At 37.7% G+C, this 27,280-nt stretch overlaps 1 protein-coding gene across 6 annotated transcripts in view; it reads left to right on the forward strand.

The window, feature by feature from the left end:
- Nucleotides 1–27,280, forward strand: part of gatad2b (GATA zinc finger domain containing 2B) — a 90,534-nt gene that overhangs the window by 35,696 nt on the left and 27,558 nt on the right. For 5 of the 6 annotated variants that reach the window (XR_015945220.1, XR_015945219.1, XR_015516024.2 and 2 more), the window contains exon 2: nt 26,482–26,835. Coding sequence is in view for 2 of the 6 variants with exons in the window: in XM_087294642.2 (XP_087150768.1) it covers nt 26,483–26,835 (353 nt within the window). In the remaining 4 variants the exon portion in view is untranslated. 6 annotated transcript variants of the gene reach the window in all.

The following is a 27,280-nucleotide window of genomic DNA, read 5'->3' on the forward strand; positions in this document are numbered from 1 at the left end:
TAGAACATTTGCTTTTCTCCAAGATTCACAAAATCATTTTCCTCAGTGTATATCTTCTCTTTTGAGACCTGTTCACTTGTAACATACATTGTGCTTCACGTATACTTTGTACATCTCTGTAATAAAAAGCTCATGATTTTCCTCAACGTTTGCCAGAGGTCAGACAATCCGATAGTCCTGCCCATAAAGTCACGCCTGCGGTTGAGTCAATGTTTTGCTGGTCCAGATGCTCAAACAAACAGAGCTTTGTTTTGACGGCAACACAAGGAACATCTGAATCTGAGATGACTCCAAATTGTCCTCAAGTTCTGAATCGCTTTACTTAACTGCTAATGGCTTGTCAAATTTACCTAATTATTTTATATACCCAAAGGCTTTTAGGACTAGAGCGGGAGTATATCCTAATGTCAAGCCCTGCTTAAACCCGGCCTAGCTTTCAGGAAAGTCTTCTCTAATCTAAGTCAGTGTTCTGTAAAGTCATTTGATTCATGTTCTTGAAGGGTTTAGGGAGCTGATCTGTTGACATCCTTCGCACATTTTAAGCCCAAGTGTTCTGCCAGTCCATATTGATCAGAGGACTTACTCGCTCGGAAGACTAATTTGAAAACCCAAAGGTGACGAGTAAATGTTGTGAACTAGTTAACCTCTACAGCATCTCGACGCTTCCGAGTGCATGCTTTGTGGTCAGGTTTGCCACGTTTGTTCATTTATTATCTTTTTCACATTTCTCACCCCCTTCGGGTGAACCTGTTTGCGGATCCTCAGGTGGTAGATACGGGGCGAAAGTAAATGTGACAGCGGAATGAAAGAAATCGGGCAGGTCTTGACCAAACAGGTGTTGTCACCTGCTCTTTTACGTCTCTACTGGAGTCGCGGCTGTGGAAATGGCTGCGGCATGAGATCATGAGGCCCTGGTCTGCTGTTCAAGTCATATTTCTGCTTTACGCGCCCTGGGGGAGGTCACACTCTCGCTGGTGCTTTGTCGCTTGTGAAAGCGAGTTCACGGAGTGGCAGCCAGCTGCTGAGGAGCTGAAGATAAACCTCCTAATGGCAAATGGAGGGTCGTCACCTTGTTGACATTTCGTTCTGCAACATGCCAGAAGAGCCCGGGTGCACGGGAGTTTGGGAAGCGTGAATCCAAGCCATTCACATTTATGACCAGAGTACACTACATTACATTATTGGATTTTTGCTTTATTTTATGTTACGAGTTTATAGTAGTCAACAATTTAAGTAGTTCCAAAAATGTTTCGAAGACGAGAATGGTTGTTATTTAATAGTTTAAGACAATTTTCATAAGCATTTTGCATCCACTTCAACTGTTGACTACTATAGTATTGGAACATTCAGACTGCAAAATAAGGCAAAATCAGATGTCAGAACCAGCATGCAAATTTTGGGCAGTCAAAGTTGAAAGATTTTAAAGGACACATGATGAAAATCATCTTTTGGAAGCTGTTTGGACAACTTTGTGTAGGTATAGGTATATTCTTTATGTCCTGATGTTAAAATAGGATCCAAATCCCTCTCATTTTGAGGCCCGCCACAATGTGATGTAGGAGTGTGGTTTCACCACCAACGAAAAAGATTGACAGCCAGGTATTAACATGTCTTCGTAATAGCGCGTATAATCATATCAATAAGACAGGATGCGTCCAAGGTAACTGGGATTAAAAGATATCTCATATCTCTGTGATCATCAATCATCATCAAATATGATCAAGAATGAATTTTACAAGTTTGAAACGTTTTTAAAATGATGCATTTTTGTACGTTCATAACCGATATCCATACAGAAGTGGAAATTAACGCGTTTCAAAAGTACACTACAAAAGTAGTGCGAAGTTGTCGGCGTGCGTGTGTGAATTTTGTATCAACATTGTGTGTGACTTGTCGCAGAAAGGCTTGAATTAACTTCACAACAAATACATCAAATAATCATTGCGAAAGTTCTTGTTGTAGTATTTCTCACAAACTTTACGTGAGATCTGCTTCCTTCATGTCTGTCACTGTGCTGTTTATCTGACGCAGCCGGAGAACACACTCTGACAAGCACGTTAGAATGGTTCGCAGGGAGAACTAGAATTAAATGCAACAAAAACAGCTACATTTGTATTTATTGCTGAAAATTCCAATATTCTGAAGGGTCTAATAAATAATCTAATGGGTGTTTTGAGCTGAAACTTTACAGACACACTCTGGAGACGCTCAAGACTTATCTTAAATCTTGAAAAAGGGGTAAAATAGGTGCCCTTTAAATAATGGGTCCAAACTTCGTCACATGTGAACTAATTACCTATCTGACTTGTGAATAATCTGTTGCATAAATAATTTAATAAAATTGTTACTAAAGATAGTAAACGATACAATTTCTTATACCTGAATGCCTGAATACCTGAAAAACACATGCAAATGATGAATTACGATATAGACTCAACATTGCATATCCTGCAATGTTACTATTGCAAAGGATCGCATTGTGATATCAATGCTGAAACGCTATATCGTGCAGCACTAACTGAAATATTATTCCTTGACTACATGTAAAGAACTTTTATTTTATTTTTTATTTTTGAATTGTATATACTCCCCTTATCCTCTTATGTGATCATATTTCTCACTTTATTTAAAAGTTCAGTTCACAATTTTTATTAATGTAGTTAAATAACATTCCAATGCAAAATGTAAACATTGTACGTTCAAAATTGCAACTTTCTCACGTTGCTGTTATTTATTGTTGTTATACACATTGCTGTTATTCATTTGATATGCTGTTATTCAGTCCAATGGAATTACACTGGTTACCTGTGCACCAAAGAATAGATTTTAAGATTCTTTTATTAGTTTATAAAGCACTACACGCCATGACACCTTCCTACATTTCCAACTGTTTATCAAAATATAAGCCAAACTGTTTGCTACGCTCTTCTAGCACTGGACTTTTAGAATTTCACTCTGTAAACCTGATGTGATCTGATGTGATCTTTTTTAGCCTTTATACTCCAAAAATTAGGAAATGCCTCCCTCATGATGGATCATGTTTAAGACGCATCGTTTTAAAATTGTGTATGAATACACAAATTTGTAAGGTGTGCGCATTTTATCTATATTGTTGTATGCTTATGTATGTATGCATGTATGGTGTGTGCTTGCATATGTAAGGACTATTGTGTGTGTGATCATATATTTTGTGTACATGAATGCTTTAATCCGAGTATATGCGTCGAGTTTATGTGGTCTATTTTAATGCTTTTTTTATTGTTTGTTAGGCACTTTGAGTTGCATGTATGTTGGAAAAGTGCTATACAAAAAATTATTATTATTATTATTATTATTATTATTCTGTCTGCATCCCCATAATGGTGTTTAATATTGCTCTCATATAAAAAAATTATGAAATGTATTATTGTTAACAATATATTTTGTGACGACACAATTTAAATGGAGCATATTATGAAACAATAGACTTTTTTTTTTTTTTGTCCATACGATATATAGCGTCATATTGAACAGCCCTTCCTTAGACTGTGAGTTCATCCAAACCCTTCAAGTTGGCTAACGTTTAATGCCTGGTTTATGATTCTAAAAGTCATGTAGTGTATTCCAGCACTCAGTTATACAAAATAGCTTGTAATCATTTGAAACTTTGCTGCCTTGGCAGCAAATATGGTCACCTTGAAAGCAACTTTGGCCATCAAGTCATCCATCATTTCTAATCAAACTGGTCCTTGTTTGATTTATATGACATTAAAGGTGCCAGTTTTTTGTTATTCTCATATCCCTCATCTTGAACTTGCAGAATTGTACTTTCCTTGCACATAAGCTGAAATATTTAAGTCAACTCTTGTTATGGTTGTATTTTATCGTTCGACGTCTTCAGTCTCTGTCCATTGCGGTGAAAGTAAAGGGAATGTTTATTCGGTTTATGAAGTGTTTATTCAGGACCGAGAGTTCTGACATGATAAATGTCAAATCGGAACCCCTCTTCACAAATAATATAAACAACCCTAAAAATCTTTTCATCCTTCTCCACTCTAAAGTCAACAGAAGGCTTGTTAAAGGGACCGCGCACCCAAAAAGTTTTGTACTTCTCTTTGGTCACCCTCATGTTGTTGCAAAACTATTGCGATTTAAGTGAGTCCCATGTGTAGGATTACTGATCTTATTTATGTCAATGAATTTGTTCTATTTGTTGTATTAAAAGTGAGAAACACAGGAGGCTAAGAGAAATGCTCAGTTTAGGAGAAAATTTCAGATGACACATGCATCTTAACACTTCAGTTATTTTATTAAGATTGATTTGCTCCCCAATACGATGGCTCAGTAGTTATCACTGTCGCCTCACAGCAAGAAGGTCACTAGTTCGAGTCACAGTTGGCATTTCTCTGTGGAGATTGCGTGTTCTCCCTGTTTTGGTGTGGGTTTCCTCTGGGTTTCCCCCACAGTCCAAAGACATGCGCTATAAGGGAATTGGATGAGCGAAATTGGCTGTGGTGCGTGTGTGAATGTGAGTGTATGGGTGTTTCCCAGTACTGGGTTGCACCTGGAAAGGCATCTGCTGTGTAAAACATATGCCAGAATAGTTGGCAGTTCATTCCGCTGTGGTGACCCCTCATAAATAAAGGACTAAGCTGAAGGAAAAATGAGTGAATGAACAAATAATATTGTATATACAGAGTGTCCGTGGGGTCTTAAGTATTAAAAGTTGAGACATCCATTATGAGAAAATTAAGACTCTTAAAATGTACTAGTCACATTTTTAGGAGGTATTAAATTTTGTTTAAGCATTGTCCAAAGTGTTTGACTCCAAAAGAGCATACATCTATTTATTTTTCTCCTAATATAAATAACGGCATACTCGTTCCGCGTAATTGGTGGGCGCGTCCGGCCAAGCTCCTCTGTCTGGGTAATGTCATGTGATTTGCGATAAATGCGGGAAGGAGATGTGACGCTCTCCACATGTAGCGAAACAGACAGCAAAATGGGGAAAATGTAAGTTTGCGTACTCCTGGTTGGAGAAAGATGAGTTTAAACCTGTCGCTGAAAACAACCGTGTAATTTATTCTTACAAGTTTTGTTGATCCATTGATTTATTTAACTACAACTGTTTATTAACTTTTGTTTATTAATTAAGTTAAAGGTTTGATGCTGATTTAAAAAGCGGTGATGAGGTCTTAAAATATTTTGAGAAGGTCTTTAAAAAGTCGTAAAACGGTATTGAAATTACCTGTAGGAGTCCTTCATATACCCTGAAATAGTAATAATAACATAATACTAACATAATTTAGTCACCTTCATCCTAGTCACCTTCAACTATCCCACTACATCGACACTGTTGTACCTCTAGTAGACACCTTCAAATTTAGTTGACTTGCTTCACGGGCTAAAGTGCAGAACATTACTGTGAAGTTTACATCCAGGCATGAGCCATAGTCACCAAGTGTTCACCCTGTATGACCCTATGCCAAGCCCACTCTCTCCAGCTTTAACTAGGTTACTGCGTCAACGCCTGCCCTTCACTATAAATCACCCTCCTTACATTTAAACCCCAAAGAACTGCCATTCCCATCCAATCGGAGAGTTCCCGGAACAAAGCGAGCAGCCAGAGCTGCTCCTGTCTGATGCGTCTTGTGTGTGTGTGTTTTTAATTCATCAGGATGGGCACACGCACCTTTAGTGATGGTGTAGCAGCCATTTTGAGGTCTCCGTGCACGGCATCAGATGCCGCAAACAGGAAAGGCTTAATCTAGCCAATTGAGCGGGTGGGTGATCAGAGGGGCTGCATGCGAACAGGCAGATTTGGGAGATGGGCCAGGCTCTGAGGGTGGGGGATGGGGGGAGATGGGTGCAAACCCCCTGTTCTTCCACGATAAGTGCTGCCTGCGCCTTAGGATGAAGTTTTTGGGAAATTAAAAGGATGCATCGGCACTCTTGCATGAAGGAATCTGAGCGTTTTAGATATGGTCCCGGTCTTGGGGGAGCGCTGGCGTGCTGCTTTAAACAAGGCACCTTGTACCTCTGTGGGTGAGGGATGCAGTGCCACCAGCGCTTTGGTCTGGGAGGTGGGGCAGCGGGTTACGTCAGCCAAATGAATTGTCATGATGCAGATCATGCGTGAAATGAGCTGCGGATTCCATCGTGCATTTGCAACCGGCCATATTATTATCACCACTTCAGTTTTTTTTTATGCACTTTCTGAATTGGTTTTCTTTTGTAGGTGGGGGGGGAAGAGTGTTTGATTTTGCGTGTTTGTGTGTGTACCAGTTCAGGGTGTGATGGTGTTTGCAGTGGGGGCAGAAGGAGGAGGACATTTTTGTGCTTGCAGTGATCTGATCGACAGGCAGCAGTGGCGTGTGCATAAAGAAAATGGTGTGCCGGTGGGGGATGGGCAGAGGGGAATTAAGGGTTGGCATTATGACAGGGTAGCGTGTCAGGAGAGTGCTGCTGTCTTCTTCTTTTCTTCCATTTGGTTTTTTCGTCTCAATCTCGTCCTCTTCATCTACCATCCTCACTAACCCCCAACTCTGCCCCCCCCCCCCCCCCCCCCTATCAGATCTGATGAAGATCTCATGCCTCGTGTATCACAATGTCATTTTTTTTATTTAAGCAAACAGAACCGAAAAGTAGTTTGTGGTCGTCCGTACCTTTAAGGGGCCCCCAGAAAGTGAGCGTGTGTGTTTATTTTTACAACGCAGGGAGGGAAAAAAAAGGAATACTTTTTTTGGAAGGGGGGGAGGGGTGGAGAGCGAGAAAGGAGGGGTCAGTTTTTTGCTCTGCTTTGTGGTGTGTGGCACAGCTGTATTAGAATGGCGGGTCTGAAGGGCACAAAGTGAGTCTTGTGTCGGTATGGCCCGTCAAACCACACACACACACACACACACAGACACACACACACACATGAAATTTGTACTTCTTTTAGGCCTAATCTCTACCTAGCCAAAAACTCTAGAGTGAGCAACTCTCCAGGGACCATCGGAAATGGATCAGTGGGACTGTTCTGCGGGACAGGAGGTTGATTAGATAAAGAAAATGGAGATTTGAAAGTTGTGGGGTCGTCGGGAGAGATCGGCGGATAGTGTGATTCCTGAGTGAAGCTTCTCCGTGGCGTACTCGTGCACACCATTTCGCTCTCTATCTCTGTCTTTCTTTTTCTCGCTCTCTTTCTTTTCATCTCGGAGCTGCTGCTGCTGCGTTGGCTGGCGTAGTGCCCAAAGCAGTGAGTCTGTCGTGGAGTGCGCGTGTGCAGGTTTCTGGGGAGGTGGAAGAGGGGGGTGTGTGTGTGTGTGTGCGTCGATATGCAAAAAGGGGGGGTGGATAAAGGAGGAGTGGGCCGAGTAAAGAGAGTCTGGTTTTTGTAGCAGCTGACTGAAACAGTCATTATATTATGTAAAGGGGGGCGGGGGGTGTGATGGTGTGGGGGGGTCAGACTGACGTGCACTGCACAGACCTTCTGATTGGCTGGCTGGTGCCATTGTTGGTTGTGTGTATGCTTGTGCATTTATTGCTCACGCACTCACTTGCTCTTCCTTTTTCTACTGTCTCATTCGCTCGCACTGTTTTTTTCCATTCTCACTTTCTCTTTACCCTTTTTTTTTTCCTTCATGCACTCATTCTTTCAAGGTGGGTGGTTTGTAGTAAGGGTACGACATTTATTTTTCAGGGTTTTATGTGCTTGCTTCAGTCAATGTTATTCAATGAAATGACATTTATGAGACCTGCTCTCTTTTTTTAAAGACCTTTAGTATGTAAAATTACCGGACGTTTTTTTAAGCTTATATTTAACTTTTTACTGTTGGAAGTATGTTTTAACTATATTAGAAGAATGAGAGCGAATGATGACACGAGAAATAATGGGATGATAAAGAGATGATCAAGTCATCAGGGGACCAATTACAGCTCAATTTAATTTGTAATTGGGGATGTCCCTACAATCAGGCGTTTTAAAACCAGTCACTTGTGGGTCTCGGGAGCTTAATTGGGTTTAGAAATAACTACAGTGCTGTGTGTTTCATAGGAACTGCAGTTGAACGTAACTGTGAGGTCACTTGGGTGACGTTTTAGAGACGGCTGCTGAACTTGGTGTGGCCATACTTGTATATTGTTTTAAAAACGAAAATAAAAAAAAAGTCTCGATCAGGGGTGTCAAACGTATTTCTTGTTGATTACAGCACAGACTTCTAAGCTTAATTTTGTTAGAGTTTAATTTGATTAGTTTTCACAAGCTCTTAATTTGATTTCGATTAAAATTGTATTCCAAATTTGTTAAATATAATTAGTATGCATTAAATATTATTGTTCTTTATATATTTTATTAAACTAATCCAACTTTGGTTTGCATAAGAAGAACATTTTTTTTGAAAACATTAAACATCCTACCAAAATTTTCCTAATTTGTAAACGTTCGTCAACATTTTTTCCACTAGATATGTTTCCATCCAAAAATGCGAATGAACTTTATTATTACATAAAATTCGTGCGAATAAAGCAGCGTTTCTATCCAATGAGTCAACGAGAACAAAATCGTCACTTTCAGATTAACTGGCGCCAAATATCAACAGTAAAAACTGAATTTGCTGCTGTAGGAGAAGCTGTGTCAATCTTTTCTTCATGTAATAAATGACTTGCATCTCAAAAGGCAATCCTGACACTCGTGGAGCACAGACACTTGAATCTGGAGGTCATTAACAATATAATAATACCAATATTTAAATGGTAAGGCATTTTAGAATGGCCAAAACAACATTTTCAGATGCTTTACAATGTGGTCAGCCTGCGGGTTTGTTCATTTACACACATTTTTATCATCACATGTTCTCTTAAAACAAAATCACATGACTTTTTATTTTAATGCGCATAAATGTTTCCATCGTAGTTTATGCACATCTTTTCTAATAAAAAAAAAGTTTATCCTATTTTCAAAATGTATGCGCATGGCGTTTCAATTAACCATTTTTTTAATGCGCATAAAAAAATAGGTGGATGGAAATATACATAGCTATTGTTGTTTATTTTCCTCTCTCGATAGCCACCATTTCCATGTTCTTTTACCTCTGTAAAGTCGCTGTACTGCAGAAATCATTGCAAGTACACTTTTGTACACCTGGTATTTTCATACCTCTCAGTGAGTGTTTACATAGACACCAATACTCCAATTTTAATACGATTAAGACAATCCTCTGATTAAGGATCTACCATGTAAACAGCGATTTATGATTAATTTAATCAGACGAAAGTCATAATCGAACTAAAAAGAGATCAAATTAATCCTTTTTTAGTGGCATTATTGAAGTGCAGTACAGACAAGTGAACAGCTTAATCGAACTTTTTTCGTCATGTAGGACTTTTCGACACATTTTGTGACAGGATATTGCATGTTTGACACTTATTTTCTGCACCTTCTGAGTCAGTGAAGGACCACAGACACCTGCATTTCAGAAGTTTTTTCTTTCCGTATGGCATTCAGTATCAAATTCCATTTAAAACAACACTCTTCCACCACTCTTACTTCATACTCTCATCCAATACCTCAATTTGTCCCTAGGGGCAAAATGAAATGTTCCTAAATGAAAGTGAAACTGCAGTTAAGTCAAAAAATTAAAAATTAAACACCCAAAATTGCATGAAACTCCAGAGGAAACGTTGGATATCGCGGTGATCTATGTGCTATAACATGTACAACTGGATCATAAAAGGAACTCTCATAAAGCATCTCATATAAACACCTTAATCACATTATCTTCCTATTCAGATTAAGGTAGCGTTGTCACAATACTGGTATTCGATAACAATCAGTGCTGGAATTTAAAAAATGTCAATTTTCCGCAAATATTTGAGTGCTGTTGAGCAAGTTCTTAAACATTGCTGATTTGCCATTGTGTTCATGTTCTCAACAGAAAAGACTGTGATTTGGCCGTGAAGGTCATCGGTTCACCAAACTCACCGCTGCTTTTCTGAGTGTACAGGGACACTGGAGTGTTTTAAAGTCACATCGATCAGCTGGTTTGTCTTTAAGCTAACATAGGAGTAATCCGCAGATGAATCGCGACTTTAAAACACTCCAGTGTCCCTCTATCTGTGGTTAAACTCGGTAAACAGAGGTGAGTTTGGTGAACTGATGACCTTCATGACCAATCACAGTCATTTCTGTTGAGCATGTGAACACAATGGCATATTAGCGCCGTTTAAGAACACGCTCAAATGTTAGCGGGTAATGGACGTTTTTAAAATTTCAATATCGACTAGGACCAAATTCGAGTATCGTGACAACCCTAGATCAAGGTAAATAGTTATATTACTGATGTCCATGTTAACTTAATCAGTATTGTTTTTAATTGTATTAAGTGGCTAATTTCACAGTGGATAAATCCTTGGTTTGAGATCCAGATGAATTCATGCTACAAAGAGTTCACCTGTCCTGCTGTAGTTGCAAAATACAGTATTACGAGGATAAAAAAGTAGCATAAATATGTCAGTATTTTACACGTATTGTGATGTTATTCTTCAGACCAGCCTGCAGGCCTTCTCCATGTGTCGTGATTAATATTGTGACATCAGAGAAGGCATAAAGCAACTTCGATGAGCTTTTCGTCACTGGTCACGGAGGTCTTGGATAGTATTACTGCAACCAGAAATGTGGAGGTGTCATTTGTCCACTTAGTGAATACTGCTTCATCTCGCCCACAAGCTCACACACATTTCTAAAGCCTTCTTTTTTTAATAATATGGCTCAGCAAGGTCACCATGGCTGCCATATACAGTAGTGCCCACAATCAGTCACGTCTTGCAGGAGCGGATGAATAGGGCTGAGCTCTCCAAGAGCTGGATGTTAACTAACAGTAATTAGACTCCTAAAACCCACTGCTTCCAAACAAAAGCGTTTAGCCGATGTATTCTGATTGTGTGTTTATGACGTGACTGAGTGACACGAAGAGCATCATTTGCCGACCCACAGTTAAAGAAACACTCCAATTTTTGAGGAAATGGGCTCATTTTACAACTCTCGTAGAGTTGAACAGTTGAGTTTTACCATTTTTCAATTCATTCAGTGGTTTCCCAGTCTGGCGGGAGCATTGTTAGCTTAGCTTAGCATAAATCATTGAATTAGATTAGATCATTAGCATTTTACGTAAAAATTTCAAAAAAAAGAGTTTTAATAGTTTTCTTGACTATTAATAAACGATATCTTGACTTAAACTTGACTATTCTGTAGTTACATCTAGGGTTGTCCCGATACCATTAATGCACGTTACGATACTATACCAGCTGCAGTATCGTGATACCAAGTAGTATTGCGATACTATAATTCATAACTCAAATCTATTCAATAAAGAAAGTTGTTATAAATACTATATTTTATGTTATAATAGGCTTACTTGAATTTAATTCTTAGTTTCCTTGTTATTGAAAAAGTATTTGCACATCACTTAAAATGCATTAGTTCTTATTGTTTATTTTGCAGATATCTGACCAACAAAAAAATACATTAAAATAAGGATATAAATGAATTTATGACGATACTACAGTTTGCAAAGTACCGAGGCACCACCAGTATTTTGGAGCCATAGTATCACGATACTACCATAGTACCGGTAAACCTTGCAACCCTAGTTACATCAGTTACTAAGACTGAAGTACAATTGAAAGCTTCTATTTTCTTGGCAGATATGGCTACGAACTTCTCTCATTCTTGCGTAATTTTGTTGCTTTATCATGACTACAGCATGCACAATGATATTATCTAGTGTCTTAAAATAGTGACCAGCTAGGTAACTGGATAACAACTATTTCTGTCTTACTACACAATGTAACTACTGAAGAGTCACTATAAATCTTTTTTTTTTTGTTTTTTTTTTTGATTGAGATGCTGCAGGTCTAATCCAATTTAATGAATAATGCTAAGCTAAAGGGTGATTTAGGGTGCTTTTACACTTAGACTTTTGTTTCGGAATCTGTCTCGTTTGCCCAGTTATTGCGGTTCGTTTGGCATATGTGAATCCAGCGATCGCGCTCAGATCCGCGACAAAACATTTGGCCCGAGATTAGCTGAATGAGGTGGCCTCGGCTCGAGCTCTGGAACGAACTCTAGAGTGGATCGATTGTATTGTATTGAGAAAGCGATACAATCCGAGCCCGGTTATATCACAGTGTTTTATGGATATGTACAAGGCATACGACTATATAAAGAGAGAATTATGAGTAGGGCAGGAGGTCATTCCAGATATTCCAAGTCTCCCGGAAGTTCCGGGAGTTTCCTGCAAATGCAGAGAGACTACCGGATACCTGCAAACGAGTAATGATCTCCCAGAAATCGCGTGTCTCCTCGCTCTTCAGACCCCTTGTGCGCACCCTGTCAACCCCCACCCCCTCACCCGTTTTTTGTTTACCTTTAGATTAAAATTGTTGCATGTCCGCCAATTCCTGCCTCTGAATGAGCAAGTTTTAGCTACTTGAAAGTTAACGTCAACGCTTCCCATTCACTTCGAATGAGTGATGTCAAGCATTGCTGAACTGAATTGTGGGTCTGTCGTCGCTGTGTTGCTCGCTGCAGAAGTTGGGATTTTCATAACTTTTCAAGCGCCAATGAAAGCATCAGCCAATTAGGTCGCTTTATGCCAATTCCCCAGCTCAGACAATAGCCGAATGTGGACCTTGATTGGCTGATGCTGCTATGACAATCGCCTTAGCTTCAACTTCAAACACGTCCTCTGTCAAGCATTGATGCTGAAGCTCTGTGTGAATCGGGCGTAAGATAGCGTTCAGAAAAAAACAAAACACCTGCGAAGAAACTCAACACAGACAAACTTAACCTACTACCAGCTAGCGCTTCTGAAGGGTTATTGCAGAGCAACACAAACAGCATGCAGTAGTATAAATGCACGACTACAAGCAAGGCATGTGCCACGGGTACGGCGATCACTCAACACAGAAGTTTAAATCAGCCTTAAAAGTGATCCCTCCAGACCCGAAGATCAGCAGAATGGATACAAAAACGCTAAACTCATCATTTTAACTCCAGGGGATTTGTAAAATAAGCCTATTTCCAAAAAAAGTGGACTGGTCCTTTAAGAAGATCATCATTTGTGTGCGTTTATGTGGTTATGTTAGTGTAAGAGGTTGGTTTACTGCTGATTTTTCTCCTGACCGATACACTACACATCTACGCCTTTGCATCTTCACTCTGTTTCTCTTTGGCACATCACGTTGAACACCAATCCCTCACTTGCAGATGCACCGAAATCAAAGCTAAGGAGTTCTGGGGTAAAATGTGTGAATTCTGCATGACCTCAAACTGAGAGGGGAGCTCAGAGGTGTCAGGGATGAACTATGAGCATTCACGATCTTCTTTCTTTTAAAAGTCTAGAGATTCTGCTTCTTGCTTTGTCTGCTTCACACTGTAAAAACATGTTGACAAGACCTTTGTTTACGGTGTATCCTTTTGTGTGCGTTTACTATTTCAGTTCATGTTTATGGTGGTACATTTGCATACTTGATATTAGCATTATGTTTAAAGTGTGTGAACACTGAGACTTTTATTTCAATGTGTTGAGGTAATTCCAACTGAAATGGAATATTAAGTAGGGGGCGGGGCTTTCTTATTTGCGCATCATTAGCAAACTAACATTAGGAGATTTTAACCTTAAGAGAGTTGACGTCAACAGAAGGACCGCCACTCCAAACGTGGAAGCAAATGGTCAGACTTTAATTGAAGATTAGCAAAACAAACACTTATTTACAGTCAATTTAGCCCAAATTAACAATTTACCTTAAGAACAACTATGCGAGCTAGCAAAATAACAATTGTAAACTTTGATTTCAAGCAGGGGGCAACGCAGTGGCACAGTAGGTAGTGCTGTCACCTCACAGCTACAAGGTTGCTGGTTCGAGCCTCAGCTGTGTCAGTTGGCGTTTCTGTGTGGAGTTTGCATGTTCTCCCTGTTTTGGTGTGGGTTTCCTCCCTTTTCTCCCACAGTCCAAAGATGTGCTTTAGGTGAATTGAATAAGCTAAATTGGCCGTAGTGTATGAGTGTGAATGTGAGAGTGTATGGGTGTTTCCCAGTACTGGGTTGCGGCTGGCAGGGCATCCACTGCACAAAACATATGCTGGTTCATTGAGCTGTGGTGACCTGATAAATAAACGGACTAAGCTGAAGGAAAGTGGATGAATGGTCTTATAAAGGCCTTAAAATGTCTTGCATTTGTCTTGGTGAAATCTGCAGCTATCCACAATCACTCTCTCACTGGTCTTCTGGACTATTGTGTAAATTCCCTGATTCAATTCAGTTCATCTTTATTTCTATAGATTGTGCCAAAGCAGCTTCACATAGAAGATTTCAGTGATCTGAAACAGTCTCAGTTCAGTTTACAGAGTTTATGTTCAGTTTAGTTCAGTTCAGTTCAGTGTGGTTTAATAATAAAATCCATCAATGCGCAGCTCTGATTTGTCAAGCAGCTGTATACGAGTAATACACAACTGGTTGATTATGTAGTCCAGGGGTTTTCAAACTGGGGTCCGCGGCCCCCTGGGGGGCCGCCAGATGGCGCTAGGGGGGCCGCAAAGAAATTTTAGATCAATGAGCCCACATGGCTGAATTTTGTGTCCCGCATCATTCTGAAGGTTAATATATTTTTATTATAATTTGAGCTCAAAAGTACTGCAAAAATGAAGCTTTATACTTATGTCATTTAAATGCAGTTGACACTTTCGTGACACAGGAAAAGAAGCGCAGCGGCCCGCCTCCGTGGACGGGGACTTTTATTGAATAAGCGCTTCTGGCCAGGCGCTTCCTGACTGTGATTTTTGGCGTTTGTCTGCTGCACCTGACGGCGTTTACCTTTCACTTACGCTTACCTCTTTTACGCTAAACAACTAAATGAATGCTCAGGTTTGACTGACTATATTTCAGTTAAATACATGATCAATAAGAACATTATCGGTGGCTGAAAGCACTACCCTGTTTATGGCTTGCGTTCCTAAGTAACGTTAACCGATCAGCTAGGTGCTGCGGAGTGCGCGCCTCTGCGCAGGCTTCACTCATAAGGAACAAATAGCATTTTAAAGACACGGCACAACATTGCACCTCGTCCACAGCACGACAGGCTTTTACACTTTGCATTGTACAAATATCAGACTTTGCAGCATGGCAAACAAACATATTAAAATTGTAAAGCAAAAAGTGCTGCAATAACAATGAATGGAGCTGTCATCACATCAGCGAGTGCTCAGTTTCACTCCTGTTACACTAATGACAGCTGGATGAGCTCTGCAGTGGACCTCTTACTCACATTGGTTCATAACTGGATGATTAAAAAAACTAAATTGTATACACACTGAGTAAAAGCACTATAGCCTTTAAAAATTATAATGTATCTGTTTGTGTTATGTTATAGGGCTAATAATTATTAAATATTAAAATGTATTGGTGCTCTGTATTTAATGGAGCTCAACATACCTGATCAAATTTTAATACTCTGAATATAAATGCATTTTTGTTCCACTTTTTCCCATATTTGTTTGTGTAACTAATTTAAATGTAATGTTCAGTATTATTATTAATAGAACAAACTGGTATGAACATTTTAAAGTCAGCAAAGCTTCTAAAATTATGCAAAGTAAAACTTGTGGCTCTTTGAAATTGAATACCCAATTCTAGATTGCATTTAGGAAATTATTTTTTTATCAGTGTAAGTCAGGATTGTCGACCTGAGTAAATTATGATGTGCACAAAAAAAAAGGAATAAAAATAAACAAAACACACTGAACCACTACAGCCTCCACTGTAGTATTGATAGTTACAACAGTACAGTTAACTGTTAACAGGCTGATGAATGACAAAACTCTTTAAAACTTTAAAGCTTTAAATCTTTAGATACATTTAGACTCTTAGCTTTAAGGGTAAATACAGAAGAGTCTAGCTGTGCATAGGCTGAAAAAAAACAAAATATGGCTTGATGGAATAATCCAGTGAGAGCAGACCACAATGAGTACTGCGCATGAAGATTTGATCAATAGATTGAAGCACTGAAACCATGTCAACTCAACTAACATCTTACAAAAATTAATCCAGATAATGAATAATATAAATTTATTGAATAATATATAATAATATAAATGTATTAAATAATACAATTTTAAAAAAATTAAGTACAGTTGTTAATTTGAGGGGGTGGCGTCATTTTTATTTTTGGGGGGTCCCCAAAAGAATTCACCCTACACAAAGGGGCCCTCAGCTGAAAAAGTTTGAAAACCCCTGATGTAGTCAATCTAGGGCCATATATACATAAAAGAAAGTTTTGCAAACAAAACATAAAATATTGAGCAAAACATTGTAAAATAATGCACATGCCCAAATAATTGAGTTTTGAGAAATGAAAAGGAATTCATTCATTATTTTTGGATAGAAAAAACAAAGAACTGCAAATAAAAATCAAGTACTGCAAATAAATAAATAAATGAATATTTACAATTTTTAAAAATATACGTATATTTGCCAAATATTTTTTTCCAGCATTGCCTTTACAAATCCTCTCAAGTCAATTGCAACGCTCCATTTTGATTTTGATCCCCAAACTTTTATTTGATCGATTAATTGGACACCAGTATTGATTCTGCTTTCCAGCCTCTTGGATAGATTTTTTTTTTTGTTAGTTGATTTTTACCACAAGATGTTGATTCGATTGTGATTCCCAAATCCTCAATTCGATATCATTATGAGCTTGATCTGATTCATCTGCAAGCTGGAGATTTCATTAGATTCCAGTTTTGATTTGATTCTGATTCCCGAGTTAGGATGTGAATGAATCAAATCGGATTCGCAAGTGCTGGATTAGATTAGTTTCCCATTTTGATTTCCAGTTCATTTGGGTAGGTTTTTGTCCTAATGTCCTTTTTGTTTTCGTGTTGTATTTTCTTTTTGTTACTGCAGTAAAATATATTAAGAGAATGTTTTTTAATTACTGTTAAAAGAAATGATTCATAAGAGTCATTTGTTTTAAGAGTCATGCTCCATTGGTCATTGTATGATTCTAATTCACTATAAAGTTATTTAGATCTTGTATTGCCATACAACACTGTATCTACACAGCCATTGAATAATAGACGTATCAGTCTGATTAATTATCAATATTGCGATTGCGTTTAATTATTTTTCTCTAGTCCCACATCCAATTACAAAAGTGCATGTGTGTGTATTTAAAAAGCTTCTGCTGTATAGGCTTTTGCTCCATTTCTGTATGCATTGTCCGAAGGAATTAATACTCTCCAAGCAGCAGCACCTGATAATGTTCTACCTTTAGACTGGAGCAACGAGCAGAATACAAATGCATCAGACAGATAAAGAGGTTCTAGCACAAACAATAGCCTGCATAGAGTCCTGCACATTCATTGTCCAGACACTCCCCCCGTGTGTGTGTGTGTGTGTGTGTGTGTGTGTGTGTGTGTGGGAGGGAGGGGGGAGAGCCTCCCTCTGCCCTCGGGCCATGAAGGGTCCGCCCAAGCGTGCCTAACTAATAAAGACGAGCAAACACACACATGATCATTTAGATCTGTAGTACGTGACACATGTCCAGAGCGATGGAGTTTTATGTGTACACACAATCAAATCTGCACTTAAGCACGCATGACCCCGCGGTTTATGCGTGCACTTGGCATAGGAGCACACACACATACGCACACGGAGTGATTTAGTCGTATTATATAGACTGGCTCTCGGGCTCCCGTGTGGTGTGTTTTGCGTTTGTCCGGAGGGGAGAACAGGAAGTTAATGGCCGACTGTAAGAATGCAGCAGTAGAGATTGGCTCATCTGGAGCTTCAGTAAACCAATGTCACTGCTGATTTAAAGCGTTTATTGAGTTTACAAATGTTGTGAGGCATCATTTTGGATGTTTTTAAAGTTTTACCTGTGCACTTAGGATTTTGTGGTTTCATTCATTGTAGTGTAAATTATGTTTACGGTGACTATACTCGACTCCTGAATGGAGAGGATGTCTTCCAGACTTTATATTTAGCAGTTATTTTTTATATTAGTCTGCTGCGCTAAAGTTTTCTTTTTCTGTGTCCTATGACGAACTGACTTTACTCTAAAACTACATTCACCAACACCTCATGAAATTTAGAGATGCGCAAATACATAAACTTTTCAAAGTTTCTCAATTCTTTAAGTTTCTGACTTCAGCTGTACTCTGTTCATTGTGTAAATGTATTCTCTGCATTCTCCTCTCAACTAAGGCCCTGTCCACACAAATATGGTTGTTTTCAAAACCGCACTTTTTTTCTGATGCAGTTTCGCTGTTTGTCGCATGCTGCGTCCCAATTTGCATAATATCCATCCTAAATAGTGTTCAAAAATAGCGTTAGTATGTCCCAAGCCATAGTATGTTGAAAAGAATATGCCAATGGTTCCCGGATGGTTTACTATTTCTATAGTAAAACTTCAGTGTAGGCGCATCCATACTCTAACCACTAATATTCCATACTCTAACCACTAATATTTCCCACAATACATTGCACGTTGGACGTAAAATTGATTACAACTACAAACTCAGGGTAGAAATTGTAAACAAACTACAAACATGGCGGACACACAAGACCAACCGTCTAGTAGAGAGGCTCCAGTAATATATTTTGAATGACTGTTAATCAATTTAGCCAACTGGAACATATTTAAACCGCGTATTCAGTGTTCTATTTCATCTGCAAAAACAATGTGAATTTACATCAAGATTTGTTTGGACCTTAACTTCTGAATGCTTAATTATTGACGGCAGACAAAACTAAGCAACATAACGATCAGTTAACAGGGAAGTAGTATGTCCCAAACCTTGCAAATCTCTTCTGTTACACACACCCTGAAAGTAAGTACTTTTTTAAAAAGTATATACTTTTGAGTAGTATATGTATGTGATTTGGGACGCAAAAGTAGGCATGGGCCGGTGTAAGAGTCTGACACTATGATGAAAATTGGATAAAAATATCACGATTTCACGGTATCACGGTATTCTGATTATTCCTCTAAAATATATTATTTTATATATTGTCTTGGTAAAAAACAAACCAAAAAAACTCATTTGAACACAATATATTTTATTTTTTAAAAGATTTAAAGTATTTTGGAGCAGTGAACATGTCGGGCTAAATAATTCAAATGAATAATTATCTTCTGCTGTCTTCATTAGTTTCAAAAACACAGATTTTTTTACAATTTAAAACGACTTCTTTGGATATATTTTCTGCAGGAGATACTGCTGTCCTAAAAAACTTACAAAAAAGTAAAAAACAAAAATAAATAAAATACTACGCATACTTTTGGAATGGTAATACAGAAAACTTAGGCGGTTTTAGAACCTTGACTTTTTCAAACCGCAGTATACCTTGAAAGTATCAGGTGACTGAAACCGCAACTTTCTTAAAGCTCTGACCAAGATGAAGATTTTCCAAAACTTTGGGTACAGTGTGATCAGTCATGTGGATGATACAACCGGAGTTTTAGCCTCATGATGTCAGCGTGCATGCTGTTTTCTCCTTTTTGATTGGCCAACACAGAAGACGGACACTAGGCAATTTCCGAACGTTCAGGGCAAATGCATCACATTCAGCATTGTTCAACCACTGGATAGTAATGCACCTTTTTTCTCACTTTAGCATTGATTTGTATGCAATTTGAAAATCATAAAAAGGATTCTTAATTCTTGATTCTCCGTTCGGTGTAAACGCAGCATAAGTGTCATTATCGCCCCCTGTTGGTGCCCATGCACCACAGGGTGTTTTTGCGTTGTCATGTGGATGAAATTAGGTAAAACTCATAAAGATTTATAAAACTTATAAAGTTGTAAAATTACCTGTGTATGTGTGGGCATGGCCTAAAATTACAGCAGTGAGAAAACAGCATATAAGAAAGCATCTAATAATAGTGATATGAAAGTTTTGCTTTCAAAATCCCAAAAAGAAAAAAAAGTTTAATTGAATTTTTTCCAACTTCGTAGCATGTAGTCCAGAAAGTTTGTTTTAGGGCACCGACAACATCAGTATCATGTGTACGAAAGGCCGAAATGATATGAAACTTTTGTGGATTAAGCTAAATCTATTGTCTTGTTGATGAGGCATTAGAATTGCATGTAACCTTTTCCTATCAAGCAGTTCTTAAGTGTTTGTTTTTGCTTGCTGACGTTTGACCTTGACTGAACAGAGCAATTGAATCTGACAGAATTGTAAAGTCTGAGCCGCTGAGCCACACATACTCAACATTACTTAATCCCGTTCCCTACACACCAGTGACAGTTTGAAAGAAAGTCTACCAGAAGCTCCTTTAGTCTCCTGAAGCAATCTTTGCGCTGGTCTGATTTTGTTTAAAAGTATGTTATGCAAGTTTGTTCCCCAATTGCGCTTGAAGTATATAGGAACCATAAAAAGCGCATTGTTAAATGTCACAGTTGGTTGTCAGTCGGTTCGTATTTACTAACAAAGTGCTTGTATGAATTAAGGGGTGACATTTGCATGCAAAAACTGACTTTGTTATTAATTCATTTTGCATTTAAGAAAAAAAAAACATGTTAGGAATGGAAGGTTTTGCAAAAATCACTCCAAGTGGCCTTAAGAATGTTTCAATAAGTTTGTCAAAATATATAAAGTTAAACTCAAAAATATTAGCCCCCTGTATATTTTCCTCAAATGAAAAAAAATAAGATTTTTCAACACCTTTCTAAACATAATAGTTTTAATAACTCATTTATTTTATCTTTGCCAAGATGACAGTACATAATATTTGACTAGATACTTTTCAAGGCACTAGTATTAAGCTTAAATTGACATTTAAAGGCTTAACTAGGTTAACTAGGCAGGTTGGGATAATTAGGCAAGTCATTGAATAATGATGGTTTGTTTTGTAGACTATTGAAAACAAATATAGCTAAAAGGGGCTAATAATTTTGACCTTAAAATGCTTTAAAAAATTGAAAACTGCTTTCATTCTAGCTGAAATAAAACAAATAAGACTTTCTCCAGAAGAAAAAATATTATCAGACATACTGTGAAAATGTCCTGTTAAACATAATTTGGGAAATATAAAAAATAAAAAAAAATCAGAGGGCTAATAATTTTGACTTCACTTGTATTTCGTATGGTCTAAAATCTTGTTGCACATGTAAAGAGTGCATCACATGTTTGCTCATAGTGATTAAGGTTGTGCAGAAAGCCCTTATATGGAGATTCAGTTTGTGTTTTATGTAAATCACTAACTTTTAGACTTGTGGTTGCTCATTTAGATTACTCAATTCATTAACATTACAACAAGGCTGCGAGCAAATTAAATTATGCATACGCACGTGTTGTGAATTAGGCAGCTTTTTTTGTGAGAAATTATTCTTTGCATATTAAAAAACAAACAATCCATGCAGTTATTAGTGAACGAGAAGAGGGTGGCCATATGAAAAAATGCTTGTTTTTGTTGAGTGTCAAATATAAGAGAAATTAATTATTATTATTATTATTTTTTGCTTGTTTCGTTTATTTGTGGGCAGCACAGTGAGTTAGTGGTTAGAACTGTCACCTCACAACAAGAAGGTAACTGGTTTGAGTCTCGGCTGGGTCAGTTGGCATTTTTGTGTGGGTTTTCTTCGTGTGCTCTGGTTTCCCTCATTGTTCAAACACATGCGCTATAGGTGAATTGAATAAACTAAATTGTCTGTAGTGTTGGGCGTGTAGTGTCGTTTGATCATCGATATTGCAATGTGTATATTCGCAACAATCACATCGCAGGATGAGATTGTTTTTATAAAGATTAACAGATAAAGATATATTCAAATATTATTTAAAACATGATGAGCATGTTATTATTTCTGTAATTGAATATGGTTACTCTCCCCAGAAAACCTTTTTATTTTTGCTATGTCGTAATTACATCGATCATGCCAGTTAGGGCTGTGCGATTAAATCGAAATCGAATCCCAATCCAGATTTGAAACATTGTAATTAACTAATCACAAGAGGCTGCGATGAAATATATTTAGCTTTAATTTCCACTGCACAGACCAAATGCGTGACTTCCGCCTATGTGATAGTCTTACTAGCCAACTGAACACAGTTTAGCGATGAGTGTCTTGCTAAAAACTGTTCTGTATTATTATAATTTATTAATTTTTTTGTATAATAAGCTACGCTATCTCTTATTTGAGTTGAACTTGTTTGCAGAAAGATAAGGTCATTTTATTTGTGTTTACTGTTTGCTCTAGAGAAAAATGAGTGTTTCATTTCTGAATATTTTACCAGTTAAACTGACCGTGACGTCATCGACTTTCGCTTTAAGATTGAAAGGGCTAGCATTGCACCAGACCCCCTTAAGTGGTTTCGTTTGAAAGTGTAGAATCTAAATTTTATGCACATATGCATCACTTTGGTTTTTATTCTACTGTACAAAAGTTACTGTGCCTGATGTGGTCTAAACACAGTGAATTCTGTTTGATCAAACAAAAGAACAGTGAAATATGAAAACAATGATCGATCCCTGTGGCTTGTACAGCACCTCTCATCAGTTGGAATGCAATAACTTTTGCATAGATTATGGTAGAGACATTTTTCTTTTTTCCTATGATTACAGACATCTGCAGGAACCACCAAAATTAATTACAGCACGCTAGACCACACAGAACAGAACAGGTACACTTTAAAATTTAAGTAAAAAAAAAAAATACAAAAAGCGCCTCTTTTTTTAGGTATTTATTATAACACAGACAACATATACAGTTATTTTAAACACTTTCAATAGTGATGTTTTATATATATATATATATATATATATATATATATATATATATATATATATATATATATATATAATTTTTAATTTTTAATTTTTTTTTATATATATTTTATATTTAAATATTTGATGAAAATTCAAAGGGTTTTCTTTAAAATGACCCCAAATTTTTGCATTTACACCTCTGCATGTGGATTTGGGAAGCTTTTAAATTGGGTTAGGCAAAATCCAGGTGGAAATCCCAAAATAACAGCAGAGTTTAACTGGTTAAGAGATAATATCTTTTCAGTTTCTTTTTTTAACTAACACACTGCATTTTAGCAGTAGGAAGCTACGATACAAATTATTGAGCTGAAGCTTGACTACAAAATTAAATCGCAAATCAAATTGAAATGGCAATATCTGTCAAAAAAAAAAACGCAATTAGATGTTTTTCCTAAATTGCACAGCCCTAATGCCAGTTAATCTAAATCAATGAAATTTTTCCAAATAGAGCTATTCAAATAATCAGATTTCATTATATTCATATTACAATATATATCGCAGCAAAACAAAACATCGCAATGTCAGATTTTTCCAATATCGTGCAGCCTTACCGTGTGTGCGAGTGTGTGTGTGTGTGAATGAGTGTGTAGGGGTGTTTCCCAATAGTAGGTAGCGGCTGGAAGGGAATCTACTGCGTATGTTGGAATAGTTAGAGGTTCATTCCGCTGTGCAGATCTCTGAAAATACACACACTAAACCGAATAAAAATGAATGAATGTTTATTTGGCTTAAATTAAAAACTTATGTATATAAATAAATAATTTCAAACATGTACATTGACTGTTTTCTTCTTGTTAGATATGTATTTTTATTTATTTGTTTATTTTAATCTCCAAAGAAGATTTTTAACCTAATAGTAATACCAGTGGCTGCTAATGACAAATTCTTTGGCCAGAGAAATTATTTAATACAAATATGCAAAGAAATTATTTAATGCAAGCTAATAATGTTATTTAATGTTCTCGTTTTTTTATTTAGATTTGTAGGTGAGTTTTCCTTAAATAAAAAATAAAAATAAAATAGAAACGTAAGGAAATATGTTAACCATCTGAATGTGTTGCTGTTGATCCATGAGTAAAACTCTCCTCCTTCAGGGAAAAAACTATAATTAGAGATGTTTTTTAAGACTTGAATCTTCAATCGCAGTAATCTGGTGGCAGAAATATGATCCCACAAGTGGGGAAAGTGGGTCCCCTCTCAGTGACGTTGACAGCGGGAGTTTTGGGAAGCTCCGCTCAGCTGAGCGTCTGAACTCCGAATTGACTCTTGTCGTAATAAGCGCCTAATGTGAGGTAGGGAGACCCTCTCTACTAGCAGCCCAAGCAAATTTCCTCAGTCAAACCATGAAAGTTACACTGATTTGTATGTAATGATCATGTAATTTATCAATTAAGCCTGGAGAGGCCTTGGTTCTCGAGCACTGAAGTCCACAGCCTCAGCACGAGGCAGACTAATGGCTCTGTTAAGTCTGTGGGCGTGTGAGGAGTCATAGTAGATCTCTCTCTCTCACTCTCACTCCCTCTCTCTTTCGCTGTAAAAGAATAATTAAGTGATTTGCATTGGTCTCAAGCAGGGGAATTTGTACTGATTCCTACAGATTACGGCTGTTATGATACCAAAATTTCAGTAGTCAATGTCAATAGCAGAAAACGGGGACATTAAATATTTTAAGTATAGGCATGTTTCAAATTTTTAAAAGGGAAATGGTGTTTTTTTTTAATATATATGAGCAATATCACACGAGTAGCAGAGTGATATGACTGTATATTGGCACTGGTGGAAGGCGTGCCGGTGGCATGAGGCCACAGGCCGAGTGCCTTAGTGTCCCACCAGTGACGATATACAGCCATATCGTACTGCTACGAGTGTGATATTGTGTTTATACAACAGTTCGACCGCATAATCATGTATATAACAAAGAAAATTAAACATGGAGTCCAAATACCCTTTTTTATGAGGAACTACTTCTGCCATACATCTGACTTCAGCCAACGTCCGATTATTGTTGTGTTTGCGATGAGGAAAAACGCTAAACACATGCGGGCATTTCTCCTGTCTTTCTTTTTTTACTAACGAACTTCGTCTGCACTAACGAAAACAGGACTGAGTGCCAAAAAGTAACTCAGGGTTATACAAAGAGTGGCCAACACAAAATACATACATTCTTTAAAAGTTGATCTCAGTGATCTCGTCAATTTCTTTACATTTTTCTTCAACCATTAAAGATAGAAGTTTACTACACACAACAGCCTGAGATGTTGTTGTTGTTGTTGTTGTTTGCCATTATTGGAATATAACAGTATGTAGAGTGCGAGTGAAGTTGGAGAGGGGGATAGAATCAGAATGTCCGTGAACCAGGACTTGAACTTGGGACATCCGAAACACAATGGTGCTATATGTTGACACACTGTGCAGTTCCACTTCAGTTATGGATATTTGGATATTGGTTCTTAAAGGGGTACCTCACAGTAAAGTGAGATCTTATATAGAGTACTTTTGCATTCTTGAGGCCCGGTAGAAACTCTTTCGTGACCTGGTACTTTGAAGTTAAATGACCCTGTTGTTGGAAACCCATTGGTTTAAACTCATGTATAATCAGTTTTGCCAAAATTTTTCCTAGCTGGATAGTCAAGCCAATAAAATTAACTTTCACCTGCTATTTCGAAAAAGAAAAAAAAAATTATAATATATATATTTATAAAATATATATAATTTTTATGTCTTGGACAAATAATAAAAATAAATAAATAAATAATAATAATAATAATATATATATATATATATATATTATTATTATTATTATTATTATTATTATTATTATTAATTATTATTTATTTATTTATTTATTTATTTATTTATTTATTTTTATTTTTTAATTTTTTATTTTTTTTATTTGTCCAAGACATAAAAATCCAACCTGACATACAGGGGTTGGACAATGAACCTGATTTTAGAACACAATTATTCATTAGTATGGCGTAAGCCTCCTTTTGCATCCAATACAGCATCAGTTTGTTTTGGGGATAATTGATATACAAGTCCTGCACTGTGGCCAGAGGGATTTTGAGCTATTCTTCTTCTGGAATAGCGGCCAGGTCTTGTGATGCAGATGGAGGAAAATGTTTTCTGACTCTCTTCCCCAAAACACTCCTTAGTGATTCAATAATATAGTGATCGGGTGACTGTGCAGGTCATAAGAGATGTTTAACTTCATTTTTATGTTCATCAAACCACTCTGTTGCATGTCTTGCTGTGTGTATTGGTGTATTATTATTCTAATACACGGCACTGCCTTCTGGATACAGTGTTTGAATAATTGGGTGTACATGGTGCTGTAGAATGGTTCGGTAGTCCTTGTGCAGTGACCTGGCCATCTAGCACAAGTATCGGGCCTTGGGAATGCCATGATATTGCAGCCTAAACCATCACTGATCCACCCCCATGCTTCACTCTGGGTATGCAACAGTCTGGATGGTATGCTTCTTTGGGGCTTCTCCACACCGTAACTCTCTCGAATGTGGGAAAGTCAGTGAAGGTGGACACTTTAGAAAACAATGAATGCTTCACATTGTTCACAGCCCAATATTTACGTTTGTGGCACCATTGAAATCGATGATTATAATAAACTTTGCACCTGCCTCACTACTTTGAATGATTAAAGCTGAACTGGTGTGTGTTTTTTTCAAACAGGATGGAGCGGATGTCTGAGGAGGCGTTGAGGCTGAACCTGCTGAAGCGGGGTCTGGAGGCGCCGGATGAGCGGGAGGAGGCCAAGCGCCTTAAGATGGACGGTCACGAGGCCATGGAGAGGCTGAAGATGCTCGCCCTCCTCAAACGTAAGGATCTGGCCGCTTTGGAGGGGGCGGCTGTTGCGGCAGCCATGGCAGAGGGCAAAGGGCCCTGTGGAAGCCAGGGGCTGATGGGAGCTGTGGCCTACGAGGAGAAGATGAATGGAAGTTTGAGAGTCGGGGGCCACGGAGGTCCCAGTAAGAACGGGAAGGAAAACATAGTGGATGAGCCAGTTGACATGAGTGCCAGAAGGAGGTGAGCTTTCGGGACAAGTGTTGTGTATTTTTGTGCTGTGTTTTTCAGGAAATAAGTCACACTTGACTATGAGCCAGGTCAACCCTGGAAGGTTGCATTGTTGTACAAGTCGCATTTTGTTATTACTCTGCAAAAAATGCTTTTCTTACTTAGCATTCTTCTTGTTTTAAAACAAGAAACAAGCCAAAGTCGAAATTAAATTAGTTTTTACTTAAAACAAGCAAAGTAATCTGCCAATGGGGTGACCAAACTTTCTTATAAAGGGCCAAAAGCCTCACTTTAATGAGTTGAATATACATAAACCGTATTACGTTAAATTTGCCATGTGTAATTTCCTAATTTATTTGCTAATATTTAAAAATAACTAGGAAAAATTGCTTTAATACATATTAGTTAATGATGCAGTGTCATTTTTAACCTTTTCTAATGAGCTTATTATAGTAAA

The sequence above is a fragment of the Danio rerio genome, chromosome 19 (assembly GCF_052040795.2).
Source record: "Danio rerio strain M-AB ecotype USA chromosome 19, GRCz13ab, whole genome shotgun sequence".
Taxonomy (NCBI): Eukaryota; Metazoa; Chordata; class Actinopteri; order Cypriniformes; family Danionidae; genus Danio; species Danio rerio.